This window comes from Argentina silus, assembly GCF_951799395.1.
Source record: "Argentina silus genome assembly, chromosome: Y".
Classification (NCBI taxonomy): domain Eukaryota; kingdom Metazoa; phylum Chordata; class Actinopteri; order Argentiniformes; family Argentinidae; genus Argentina; species Argentina silus.
The window spans coordinates 7,257,170-7,270,977 of NC_139654.1; the positions used below are offsets into that span (position 1 = coordinate 7,257,170).

The following is a 13,808-nucleotide window of genomic DNA, read 5'->3' on the forward strand; positions in this document are numbered from 1 at the left end:
TCAATTCCTAAACTCTTCACTGTGGCTACACTTGACCTACAATTTTTTTTGTATTTAACCTTTTTCTTTTGTCAGCTCCCAGACCATCATCCTGTGCGAGCATTTATTTTGCCTTGAAGAGCGGTCTTCATAATTAAAAAAAATCTATGAAGGATACCGTCTTACCTTTCTTAGATAATGTGTTTTTGAGAAACCATTTAATAGGGACAGGAACACATGCACAGTTCAATAACAAGAGGCCACCCTTTAGGTCAGGATGGCCTTGCAGCTGACTCAACACATCCCCACCAACAGATATAACCCAGGGGACAGATATTACCGCTGTCAACCTGACTGGCTGTCTTGATTCGTACCGTTACTACATAGAATCATAAACGAGTCCAATACTGATCATAAAGGAATCAATGAACAGTGTATGACTGAAAAACTATAATCATCATGACATGGTCATACTGATTAAAATAGATTGTTGTTTTGCTATATTGATTATAACAAAATCATAAATGACAGATGAGAAATCTGTCTCCCCTCACACTCTCAAGGAGGGAGCATGGGAATAAGGCACACAATGCAACAATCATTTATTGTGCAGCTTATAATTACATCATATTCAGCTCTATTTATCGTTAAAGGCAGAATTTCAAAGAGTGTATGTGTGTGTGTGTGTGGGGGGGGGGGGGGGGCACTCTCTGAATACCGTTACTCTCCTCAATTACTGACCCACCTGGCCTTAGATCATCTGATGGGGCTACACAATACTGCACTAACCCAATGGCTAGCAAATATACCACACTGTATAATATGTGTGTGTGTGTGTGTGTGCGTGTGCGCGTGTGCCTGTGTGTGTGTGTGTGTGTGCGTGTGTGTGGTGGCAGGGGGGGGCTGCTCTGTCTGCACTGTCTGAATAACTTTACTCTCCTGAAATCCTGACCCACCTGGCCTTAGATCAGCTCATGGGACTACACAATACTGCACTAACCCAATAGCTAGCAAATACATGATACCAGACGTAGAAATCCAGTCACTACAAATGTATCCATGGTTGCTTGCTCCCCTGTTGAGAGCAACTATAACTCTCACTCATGAATTCTTGCACCACAGTGATCGTTTGGCTGCATGTATTTATTTGTATTCCTCATTCACATGTGGCCTTTCAACTGCCAAATGAAGAGGATTCAAAGCTGCACATGTACATTAGAGAGGAATAATCCGATTCTTGATATCTGATGGAGTAACACTGTTTCCCCAGGTTGTCAGGCTGTGGAGTCCCAGAGGAAGGCTGTGTTTCTCTGGCTTCAGCTCTGAGGTCTAATCCCTCCCACCTGAGAGAGCTGGACCTCACCTACAATCACCCAGGAGACTCAGGACTGGCGCTGCTCTCTGCTGTACAGAAAGATCCACTCTGTAAGCTACAGACACTCAGGTAAAGGCTGAATATGTGGCTGGACGTATCAATGAGATTAATACACAGTATCTATTTTTCTAACATGATTGTGAGTGTGTCATTCAACCTCTGTGGGTTCTTCTGTGGTTGATATAGTGTGGACCATGGTGGAGAGTGCAGGCTCAAACCTGGGCTGATCAAATGTAAGTCACCACCGCTGTAGAGAATAGGACTGTGATATTACTCAAGAACCAGGGTACAGCAGAGTTCAAACAGAGCACCAGTATTGTATTCATATGTACATCTAAAATATTAGTAAATGTGAATTAGTTGTATCCCTTGTAAAACATTTTCAATTAATAAGTAATATTTTGTGAAAAAAAGAATGTTATCATAACAAGATCTCATTGTGAATATTGTAATTTATTCAATTGTATTGATTTGATGATTATTTCTGTCCACTCAATCAGATGCCTGTGAGCTCACACTGGACCCAAACACAGCACACAGAATCCTCTCTCTGTCTGAGGAGAACAGAAAGGTGACACTGGGGAGAAAGGAGCAGCCGTATCCTGATCACCCAGAGAGATTTGAGCGCTATGCACAGGTGCTGTGTAGAGAGGGTCTGACTGGGCGCTGTTACTGGGAGGTAGAGAGGAGTGGGAGAGAGGTTGTTATAGGAGTGACATATAAAGGAATCAGAAGGAGAGGATGGGGTTATGACTGTGTGTTGGGAAACAATGACAAGTCCTGGAGTCTGTGGTGCTCTGGTAACAGTTACTCCGCCTGGCACAATAATAAGAACACTGTCATACCTGTCTCCTCCTCTGGCTCCCACAGAGTAGGAGTGTATCTGGACTGGCCGGCCGGCACTCTGTCCTTCTACAGCGTCTCCTCTGACACACGGACCCTCCTGCACACATTCCACTCCACATTCACTGAGCCCCTCTACCCAGGGTTTAGGGTTTGGAGCGATGGCTGTTCAGTGACCCTGTGGAAATTAGTCTCAGGGAGATCACACTGTATGTAGTGTTTAGGGCTACAGCCGTTGATGAGAACCAGATGGTTATTTGCTCATTGTGAAATGTGTGAAAAAGTGCAATAGACTGACAAAGCAGAAGTAGGAAATGCAACTGATAGTGAAACAATCCAGATGAATGATTAGATGATCAAATCAGACTGATGATGAACTCTGAGAATAACACAGGAGAGAGTGTCTGTATGTATATAAGAGTTGGTTAGATTGGGTGTTTGAGTTGTGATGCTGGATTACGTTGCTGTGTGTAAGATAGCAGGGAGTGGATGTGAAGACAGCTCTCCTTCTCTGTCAGTACAATATGGACAGTGTCTTCAGAACATCCTAATCTACACAGTGTGTAATTGATTCCTATGCAAATCAGAGACCCTATAAAAACAAAGATATTCATTCCGAAATGACATGAATTATTATCCTTGCATTAAGATGTACTCAATTCAACTTATTGAGTGATTTGTTGATGACATTTTTGCATTTTAACTAATTTTAAGACTGTCAAAGCAAAAAGTCTGAATATTTCTGTCCATGAGGTATTTTTGTATTTCACTTTTAATAAATGTACTGAAATGTCAAAAATCGTGTTTTCGCTTTGTCATTCTGGGGTATTGTGTGTGGATTGATGGCAAATTCTTTAAATTGAATCCATTTCAAATTTACTCTATAACACAAGAAAATGTGTAAAAAGTGAAGGGGTCTGAATACCTTCAGAAGGCGCTGTTCATGTTCTGAACTTCACTTTCCATGTATTCCTTCATTTTTATATAGTAATCATCTAGTACAGTAATATCTATGCATCATGTGACATTGTGAGGGGCAGCCAAGGTGCAGGCTGCTTTTCTCCTCTCTGTCTGTGGGCTGTGGGAGGCATGGCTCTCATGAGAAGACTTCACCTGTCACCTGCAGTACCGCTCCCTGCCATGGGAGGCATGGCTCTCATGAGAAGACTTCACCTGTCCCCTGCAGTACCGCTCCCTGCCATGGGAGGCATGGCTCTCATGAGAAGACTTCACCTGTCCCCTGCAGTACCTCTGACCCCAGACCCCAGACCTCCAGACCCCCAGACCCCCAGACCCCCAGAACCCTATCCCCCAGACCTCTAGCCCTCAGATGGGGGCACCACCTGGTGGTCATTTACTAGTATTACAACAACAGAGAGATTAGAATCCAGCCAGTTAGCAATAAGCACTGAACCCTAAAAACCCAGAATTTGAACCTGAAATATTCTTTATAACATCACAGATCTTTTATAATGGAACAGTGTAATAGAACATCAGTGTAATAGAACAGTGTAATAGAACATCAGTGTAATAGAACAGTGTAATAGAACATCAGTGTAATAGAACAGTGTAATAGAACATCAGTGTAATATAACATTAGTGTAATAGAACATCAGTGTAATAGAACATCAGTGTAATAGAACATTAGTGTAATAGAACAGTGTAATAGAACAATGTAATGGAACGTTAGTGTAATAGAACATCAGTGTAATAGAACATCAGTGTAATAGAACAATGTAATGGAACGTTAGTGTAATAGAACATTAGTGTAATAGAACAGTGTAATAGAACATCAGTGTAATAGAACATTAGTGTAATAGAACATCAGTGTAATTGAACATTAGTGTAATAGAACATCAGTGTAATAGAACATTAGTGTAATAGAACATTAGTATAATAAAACGTTAGTGTAATAGAACATTTATGTAATAGAACATTAGTGTAATAGAACATTTATGTAATAGAACATTAGTGTAATAGAACATCAGTGTAATATAATCTTAGTATAATAGAACATTAGTATAATAGAACATCAGTGGAAACCAAAGGGGACGTTTTCTTTCCAGTGTTAACACTTCACTTAGCAACGTCATGACAACCCAAATGTGCAGACAGGCCTAGGAGACGAGTTAACCTTGACCCTAACCCTAACTCTGACCCTGACCCTGACCCTGACCCTGACTCTGACCCTGACCCTAACTCTGACCCTGAACCTGACCCTAACCCTAACTCTAACCCTGACCCTGACCCTAACCCTAAACCCTGACCCTAACCCTAACCCTAGGGGATGAGTTAACTTTAACCCTAACCCTAAACCCTGACCCTAACCCTAGGGCTAGTAGAACCATGTCGTTAGGCTCTTCAAACCCACCTCCTCGTTGCTAGGCAACCCCCCCCTTTTCCCTCCACCGTTCGTATTTTACGACATTTTTTAGAAAAAAATGTTTTATGAAACTCCTTCAAACCACACAATCTCCCCACCCCCTCGTTGCTAGGTAACCCACCATATCCCGTCCCTTTCCGACATTTTCTTTTCCTTTACGACATTCCCTCAAACACACCAACCTCCCTTATTTTACGACATTTACTATTATTATTATTATTATTATTATTATTATTATTATTATTATTATTATATCTTTACGACATTTACTTCTTCTTTACGAGAGAAGGGGAGACAGACACCATGGAAACCACCACCACCACCGACACCGGCGGCTCCTCTGGTACTCGTAGCGGGTCCTCTGGGACCGTCTCCCCCGGTGGTACCGTCTCCTCTACCGGCTCTGAGGCTAATGATAACGGGGCTAACTAACGAAGCTAACGAATTTACCTACCGAGTGCAGTGTTGACGGGGTGCTAAAGGCTAATGCTAACTGGCTCTAACGAACTGACCGTGTGTGTGTGTGTGTGTGGAAACGCGTCGTGTCATCATTACTCGACATTCCTTCAAACCCACCCCCTCGTTGCTAGGCAACCCCCCCCTTTCCCTCCACCGTTCGTATTTGTTTTGAAAAAATATTTTTACGACAGTCCTTCAAACCACACACACACTCTCCCCACCCCCTCGTTGCTAGGTAACCCACCATATCCCGTCCCTTTCCGACATTTTCTTTTCCTTTACGACATTCCCTCAAACCCACCAACTGTTCCTCGTTGCTAGACAACCCCACCCCTCCCTCATTTTACGATATCTTTTTATTATTATTATTATTATTATATCTTTACGACATTTACTTCTTCTTTACGAGAGAAGGGGAGACAGACACCATGGAAACCACCGACACCGGCGGCTCCTCTGGGACTGTCTCCCCCAGTGGTACCGTCTCCTCTACCGGCTCCTTCGGCGGCTCTGGGACCGTCTCCGGCGGCTCCTCCGGCGGCTCTGGGACCGGCTCCTCCGGCGGCTCTGGGACCGTCTCCTCCGGCGGCTCTGGGACCGTCTCCTCCGGCGGCTCTGGGACCGGCTCCTCCGGCGGCTCTGGGACCGGCTCCTCCGGCTCCTCCTCTGGTACCGGTACCCGGACCTCGTTTCTGACCCGGGCCACGACGCTCAACCTCCACACCGGGAACCTCGTCAACCGGAGCCGGCTGAAGAAGAAGTGTCCGTCGTCCCCGAGTGAGGAGGTAAGAAGGGCGGGGGGGGGGTCGGGAGGCTAGAGGCTAATGATAACGGGGCTAACGAAGCTAACGAATTTACCTACAGAGTGCAGTGTTGACGGGGTGCTAAAGGCTAATGTTAACGGGGCTAACGAATTTACCTACAGAGTGCAGTGTTGACGGGGTGCTAAAGGCTAATGCTAACTGAAGCTAACGAAGCTAACGAATTTACCTACAGAGTGCAGTGTTGACGGGGTGCTAAAGGCGAATGCTAACTGGCTCTAACGAACTGACCGTGTGTGTGTGTGTATTATGAATGTGATTAAATAAATACTAAATATGTCGTTTTATTGTCATTTTCTGTCTGTCTGTCTGACCTGATGTTGCCGTTCAGCTCCAGGATTATATCCGCGCCACGCTGTCTCTGACCTGTCTGTCTCTCTATCTGACCTGTCTCTCTCTGTCTGTCTGTCTGACCTGTATGTCTTTTGTTGCCCTCCAGCTCCAGGATTGTATCCGCGCCATGCTGTCTCTGACCTGTCTGTCCCTCTGTCTTATCTGTCTGTCTATCTGTCTGTCTGTCTGTTTCTCTCTGACCTGTCTGTCTCTCCATCTGACCTGTCTGTCTGTTGTTGCCGTAGCTCCAGGACTGTATCCGCGCCACGCTGAGTGACTGGTCCTCCGAGACGCCGTCGGCCGGGGAGAAGGTGAGACTCATCCCTCTCTTCTCTCCCTCCCTCCTTTCCTGTCTCTCTCTCTCTCCCTCCTTCCCTCCCTCCTTTCCTCCTGTCTCTCTCTTCTTTCCCTCCTTTCCTGTCTTCCTTCCTTCCTTCCCTCCTGTCTCTCCCTCCCTCCCTCCTGTCTCTCTCCCTCTCTCCCTCCTTCCCTCCCTCCTTCTCCCCTCCCTCCCTCCCTCCCTCCCTCCCTCCTGTCTCTCTCTCTCCCTCCTTCTCCCCTCCTTCTCCCCTCCCTCCCTCCCTCCCTCCCTCCCTCCCTCCTGTCTCTCTCTCTCTCTCCTTCTCTCCCTCATTCCCTTCCCTCCTTTCCTGTTTCCTGTCTTCTTTCCTTACTGTCGGCGGAGGAGAAGGTGAGACTCATCCCTCTCTTCCTTCCCTCCCTCCTTTCCTTCGTCTCTCTCTGGATGCTCCACACACACACACACGCACACCCACACACACGCGCGCCCAGAGGCGTCAATGTTTAGTGAGTCAAGTGACAATGTGTGTGTGTGTGAGAGAGAGGGAGACACACACACACACACACACACACACACACACACACACACACAGACACACACACACACACACACGCACGTCAATGTTTAGTGAGTCAAGTGACAACGTGTGTGTGTGTGTGTGTGTGGGTGCTCCTGAGACAGGGAGAGAGAGAGGGAGACACATACACACTCACATACACACACACACACACACACACACACACACACACAGACACACACACACTCACACAGACATACACACACACTCACACAGACATACACACACGCACTCACACTGTCTGTCTGTCTGTCTCTGACCTGTCTGTCCCTCTGTCTGTCTGTCTGTCAGTCTCTGACCTGTCTGTCTGTCTGTCTGTTTGTCTCTGACCTGTCTGTCTCTCCATCTGACCTGTCTGTCTGTTGTTGCCGTAGCTCCAGGACTGTATCCGCGCCATGCTGAGTGACTGGTCCTCTGAGACGCCGTCGGCCGGGGAGAAGGTGAGACTCATCCCTCTCTTCTCTCCCTCCCTCCCTCCCTCCTTTCCTGTCTCTCTCTTCCTTCCCTCCTTTCTTGTCTTCCTTACTTCCTTCCCTCCTGTCTCTCCCTCCCTCCTGTCTCTCTCCCTCCCTCCTTCCCTCCCTCCTGTCTCTCTCCCTCCCTCCCTCCCTCCTTCTTTCCTTCTCTCCCTCCCTCCTGTCTCTCTCTCTCTCTCCTTCCCTCCCCCCTTCTCTCCCTCCCTCCCTCCTGTCTCTTTCTCCTTCTCTCCCTGCTGTCTCTCCCTCCTTCCCTCCCTCCTTCTCTCCCTCCTTTCCTGTCTTCCTTCCTTCCTTCCCTCCTGTCTCTCCCTCCCTCCCTCCCTCCTGTCTCTCTCCCTCTCTCCCTCCTTCCCTCCCTCCTGTCTCTCTCTCTCCCTCCCTCCCTCCTGTCTCTCTCTCTCCCTCCTTCTCCCCTCCCTCCCTCCCTCCCTCCTGTCTCTCTCTCTCTCTCTCCTTCCCTCCCTCCTTCCCTTCCCTCCTTTCCTGTTTCCTCTCTTCTTTCCTTACTGTCGGCGGAGGAGAAGGTGAGACTCATCCCTCTCTTCCTTCCTTCCTTCCTTCCCTCCCTCCCTTCCTTCCTACCTTCCTTCCTTCCCTCCCTCCTTTACTTCGTCTCTCTCTGGATGCTCCACACACACACGCACACCCACACACACGCGCGCCCAGAGGCGTCAATGTTTAGTGAGTCAAGTGACAACGTGTGTGTGTGAGAGAGAGAGAGGGAGACACACACACACACACACACACACACACACAGATAGACAGACAGACACACTCACACAGACACACACACTCACTCACACAGACACACTGTGGGAGCCTGGTCGACAGGCGCAACAGCGGGTCAACCAATGAGAATAGAAACAGGCGGAAACAGGGGTTGCGGTGAAATCAACGTAGGGTTTTATTTCTAAGGTGCGGGGAAAAGGGAGAGGCGAAAGGCAACTCAAATCTTCACCGGGTTGGCGGTTGGCGCTACGGCGCTCCGCCGGGTTCTTCTTGTCGTCAGAGAGAGAGAAAGAGAGACAGGCCAAAGTTAGTCGGATATCGGGTCCCTTTCACTGACCTCTTCCTCCGGTCGGTTGGGGGGTTCCTCTCCGTCTTCCAGGCTTTCTCTCCCGTTTGGCTTATGAGACTGGCTTAGCGGGTGTCTGGTCTCGACTCGTTCCTCCAGCCAGTCTGTCTTCAGCTTGTCCTGGGGAGTTTAAAAGGCCTCAGGATCGCCGAGCTGACTCAGCGCACCTGTGAGCGGTGAGCTGAGTCATCTGATTGGTGGCGGAGTCTCCAGGACATAGAACTGGGATAGTACCTCCCATCCAGCACGACACCCCATGGCTGCCTTTGCCTCCCCCTTGTGGCCACCAGGTGTCTCTGTGGGGCACTGCTCACCGGCTGGGCCATCACAACACACAGACACACACACACACACACTCACACAGACACACACAGACACACACACATGCCCAGAGGCGTCAATGTTTAGTGAGTCAAGTGACAACGTGTGTGTGTGTGTGTGTGTGTGTGTGTGGGTGGGTGCTCCTGAGACAGGGAGAGAGAGAGGGAGACACACACACACACTCACACATACGCACACTCACACAGACAGACACACACTCACACAGACACTCACACATACACACACATGCCCAGAGGCGTCAATGTTTAGTGAGTCAAGTGACAACGTGTGTGTGTGTGTGTGTGTGTGTGTGGGTGGGTGCTCCTGAGACAGGGAGAGAGAGAGGAAGACACACACACACTCACACACTCACACAGACATACACACACTCACACAGACATACACAGACACACTCACACAGACACACACACAGGCAGGGAGACGGGGGGGAGGCAGGTTTGGGGGGGAGGGTTGAACAGGGAGGGAGGGAGGTTCTGCTGAGGTCAGCTAATCTCTCTCTCTTTCTCTCCCTCTCTCTAGTTCGACTAGTCTGGTCTGTCTCTAACCTGGACTGCTCCCCCCTCCCAGGCACGCCTGGCTGTCTTTCTGTAATCTGTCTGTCCTGAACCTGTCTGTCTCTCAGACCTGTCTGTCTCTCCAGGAGTCTGACGTCCTAGACTGTTCCACCCCCCAGGCGGCCGAGGCCATCACGCCTGTCTGTCTCTCTGTCTGTCTGTCTCTAACTTGTCTCTCTCTCTCTAACCTGTCTGTCTGTTTACCTGTGTCTCTCTCTCTGACCTGTCTGTCTCTCCAGGAGTCTGACGTCCTGGACTGCTCCACCCCCCATGCGGCCGAGGCCACCATCATGCTTGTCTGTCTCTCTCTCTCTGACCTGTCTGTCTCTCTCTCTCTAACCTGTCTGTCTGTTTACCTGTCTCTCTCTCACCTGTCTTTCTCTAACCTGTCTGTCTCTAACCTGTCTGTCTCTCCAGGAGTCTGACGTCCTGGACTGCTCCACCCCCCAGGCGGCCGAGGCCACCATCACACCGGAGGAGAGGGAGGAGCTGAAGGTGTCTGGTACGCTACGACAAGCTAACGCTACGGTAATGCAGGGTAAGACAGGTTAACGCAGGCTAAGACAGGCTCACGCACGCTAACACACACCACGATAACACATGCTAATAAATGCTAGTGCATGCTAACACCGGCTCACACGCACCACGATAACACACGCTAACCCAGGGCTAACAAACGATACCAGCCCATGATTACACACGACGCGACCACACGTTAACACAGGCTAACAAATGACACCAGCACATGCTAACACAGGCTAACCTAGGCTAACCCACGCTAACGTTGTCGTTGCAGTCAAGCTGTTCCTGTGCGAGTCGGACCAGTCGTCCATCAGGCAGGCTGTCGACATGGGTGAGTCCTGCCTGTTTGTCTGTCTGTCTGCCTGTTTGGCTGTCTGCTTGTCTGTCTGTTTGTTTGGCTGGCTGGCTGGCTGTCTGCCTGTCTGTCTGTCTGCCTGTTTGGCTGTCTGTCTGTTTGGCTGCCTGCCTGTCAGTCTCTCTCTTTACCTGTTTGTCTCTCCCCTCCACAGCCTGTCTCACCCTCGCCCTGTCGACCAGGAGGACAACATCCCCCCCCCCCCACACCCAGACCCTCTCGGACCTCTAACCTGTCTTTCTCTCCCTAACCTGTCTCCCTCCCCCCCAACAGCCTGTCTCACTCTCGCCCTCTCCCAACTCGACTCGGTCATCCTGGCATCCTGACCCACAACGACCCCAAAGGTGGGTGTCTGTCTGTGATCTGTCTGTCTGTGATCAATTTGTCTGGGGGTGTCTGTCTGTCTGTCTCTCTTTCTCTCTCTCTGTCCCTGACCTGTCTGTCTCTCTCTGACCTGTCTGTCCCCCCTCTAACCTAACCTCCCTCTTCATCTGAGCTGTCTGTCTCTCTCTGACCTGTCTCTCTCTCTCCCTCCCTCTCTTTCCATGTCTGTCTCTCCCTCTAACCTGTCTCTCTCTCTCTCTCCCTCTTTTTCCATGTCTGTCTCTCCCTCTAACCTGTCTCTCTCTCTCTCTCTCTCCTTCCAGAGCTTATCTCGGCGGTGGGCTTCCAGGAGGCGCTGTCTCTCTCTCTCTGACCCGTCTGTCTATCTGTCTGTCTTTGACATGTCTGTCTCCCCTCTAACCTGTCTCTCTCTCTCTCCCTCCCCCCTCTCCCTCTGAGCTGTCTGTCTGTCTTTGACCTGTCTCTCTCCCCCTAACCTGTCTTTCTCTAACCTGTCTGTCTCTCTGTCGTCTTCCAGAGCTCATCACGTCGGCGGGCTTCCAGGAGGCGCTCCGTGAGAGCGCGGCGTTAGCAACGGCGTCCCACGGCGACCCCGACCGCGACCGCTGTTCCGTCAGTTTTCCAGCGACTGACAGAGAGCAGAAACACGCTGCATGGCGCCATCTGTTGGTCGACTGTCGACAGCACAACACATGAGGCCAATGGAGGAAAGCAGAACCATGTGAGAAGATTTCCTCTTCAGTGGTTGAACCTTTCACACATCTGGCACTCCGGATTGTTTCAGCAGCGTAAAAACAAAATGCATTTTTAAATGTTCCAATGTATTTCTATGGGACTGTTAGGGATAGGAATGTATTTCTATGGGACTGTTAGGGTTAGGAATGTATTTCTATGGGACTGTTAGGGTTAGGAATGTATTTCTATGGGACTGTTAGGGTTAGGAATGTATTTCTATGGGACTGTTAGGGATAGGAATGTATTTCTATGGGACTGTTAGGGTTAGGAATGTATTTCTATGGAACTGTTAGGGTTAGGAATGTATTTCTATGGGACTGTTAGGGTTAGGAATGTATTTCTATGGGACTGTTCGGTGCCAACATGTTTGACAACATGGTAAGTTAGTGAGTTTCGTTTCTAGGCACACTAGATCGTATCCAAGGGTAATAGAACATTAGTGTAAAAGAACATTAGTTTAATAGAACAGTGTAATAGAACATTAGTGTAATAGAACATTAGTGTAATAGAACATTAGTGTAAAAGAACATTAGTTTAATAGAACAGTGTAATAGAACATTAGTGTAATAGAACATTAGTGTAATAGAACATCAGTGTAATAAAACATTAGTGTAATAGAACAGTGTAATAGAACGTTAGTATAATAGAACATTAGTTTAATAGAACATTAGTATAATAGAACATTAGTGTAATAGAACATTAGTGTAATAGAACATTAGTGTAAAAGAACATTAGTTTAATAGAACAGTGTAATAGAACATTAGTGTAATAGAACATTAGTGTAATAGAACATCAGTGTAATAAAACATTAGTGTAATAGAACAGTGTAATAGAACGTTAGTATAATAGAACATTAGTGTAATAGAACATTAGTGTAATAGAACATTAGTGTAATAGAACATTAGTATAATAGAACAGTGTAATAGAACGTTAGTATAATAGACCATTAGTGTAATAGAACATTAGTGTAATAGAACATTAGTGTAATAGAACAGTGTAATAGAACGTTAGTATAATAGAACATTAGTGTAATAGAACATTAGTGTAATAGAACATTAGTGTAATAGAACATTAGTGTAATAGAACATTAGTGTAATAGAACATTAGTATAATAGAACAGTGTAATAGAACGTTAGTGTAATAGAACAGTGTAATAGAACATTAGTGTAATAGAACATTAGTATAATAGAACAGTGTAATAGAACGTTAGTTTAATAGAACATTAGTGTAATAGAACATTAGTATAATAGAACATTAGTGAAATAGAACGTTAGTATAATAGAACATTAGTGTAATAGAACATTAGTGTGAACCAAAGGGGACGTTTTCTTTCCAGTGTTAACACTTCCCTTAGCAACGTCATGACAACCCAAATGTGCAGACAGGCCTAGGAGACGCTGAGAAAATCACCAGGACTCCACTGCCCTCTCTGCAGAGCATCTACCACCGCAGAGTCCACAGGAGAGCCGCCTCCATCCTCAAGGACCCCACCCACCCCCAGCACGGACTGTTCACACTTCTACCCTCAGGCCGGAGGTACAGAAGTGTTAAATGCAGGACCACCAGACTGAAGAACTCCTTCTTTCCCACTGCCATCAGGCTCCTAAACAACCCATAGGAGATTAATATAACCTTACTACCTCAAATAACTGAATTTTCCAGTTTGAATAATTGCACTGCTACGTTTGCACTGTTTTATTATTATTATTGCTGCTATTTTATTGTATGCCTTAAATTTTGCTGTCTTGTACATTTGTTTAGTATATATTGTATATTCTTTAGTATTGTATATTTTACATTGGTTGGCATTCTGCGGACAGCAAAGCAAGAATTTCGTTGTACAGGGAAACATGTTTTCTACTGTGCATATGATAATAAACACTTTGAATTTGAATTTGAATTGTCTGAAGCAAACAATGGAATAGTATTCTCTTCCTGATGATGCCTTTTAGCTGGGTGACCTCATTCTTTTGACATCTCAAACTTCATTTAAAATGTTCTTAAACACCAAATATTCTTACTTACTTCATATTCTTTCAATGCCAAACCATTCCTTCATATTTTAGTTTGTATTCTCAGACTTTCAATGTGCAAATTCAAGTTTGGATTTAACTTGCCTGCCCCCATGATTGATAGATAAGTACTTACATTAAACCAGCTACTATTATTATAATAATGTCTTGTCAACCCTCATACCATCATCATAAACTTCACATCATAACAGCAACCTTCATTCAATACCAGTTAGCATCCAATCAAAGTCTCCTTCTGCATTTTACTTCCTACTCTTTGAAAGTCAATCCATTTCCTCATCTTCCAATCGATACTCT

The 13,808-nt window shown here is 46.8% G+C and overlaps 2 protein-coding genes across 12 annotated transcripts in view; both read left to right on the top strand.

Annotated features, from left to right (window-relative positions):
• The window catches only part of LOC310823882 (uncharacterized protein), a 170,232-nt gene that overhangs the window by 10,521 nt on the left and 145,903 nt on the right, over positions 1-13,808 (top strand). For 2 of the 11 annotated variants that reach the window (XM_083696781.1, XM_083696780.1), the window contains 3 exons: positions 1,250-1,423; positions 1,541-1,587; positions 1,855-2,990. The exons of 7 other annotated variants lie outside the window; for them this stretch is intronic. In XM_083696781.1, the coding sequence (XP_083552907.1) occupies positions 1,250-1,423; positions 1,541-1,587; positions 1,855-2,414 (781 nt within the window). In that variant the 3' untranslated portion in view covers positions 2,415-2,990. Of the gene's footprint in view, positions 1-1,249; positions 1,424-1,540; positions 1,588-1,854; positions 2,991-13,808 lie in introns of those variants that run through there. 2 more of the 11 variants (XM_083696787.1, XM_083696785.1) reach the window with 1 other exon arrangement.
• LOC310823647 (glutamate--cysteine ligase regulatory subunit-like) lies at positions 2,447-11,300 on the top strand (the record flags this gene model as incomplete). The annotated part of the gene is made up of 7 exons (XM_083696530.1): positions 2,447-2,463; positions 5,515-5,824; positions 6,439-6,504; positions 7,446-7,511; positions 9,939-10,059; positions 10,318-10,374; positions 11,287-11,300. 7 exons carry the CDS (start codon positions 2,447-2,449, stop codon positions 11,298-11,300), a joined length of 651 nt encoding a protein of 216 aa, XP_083552656.1.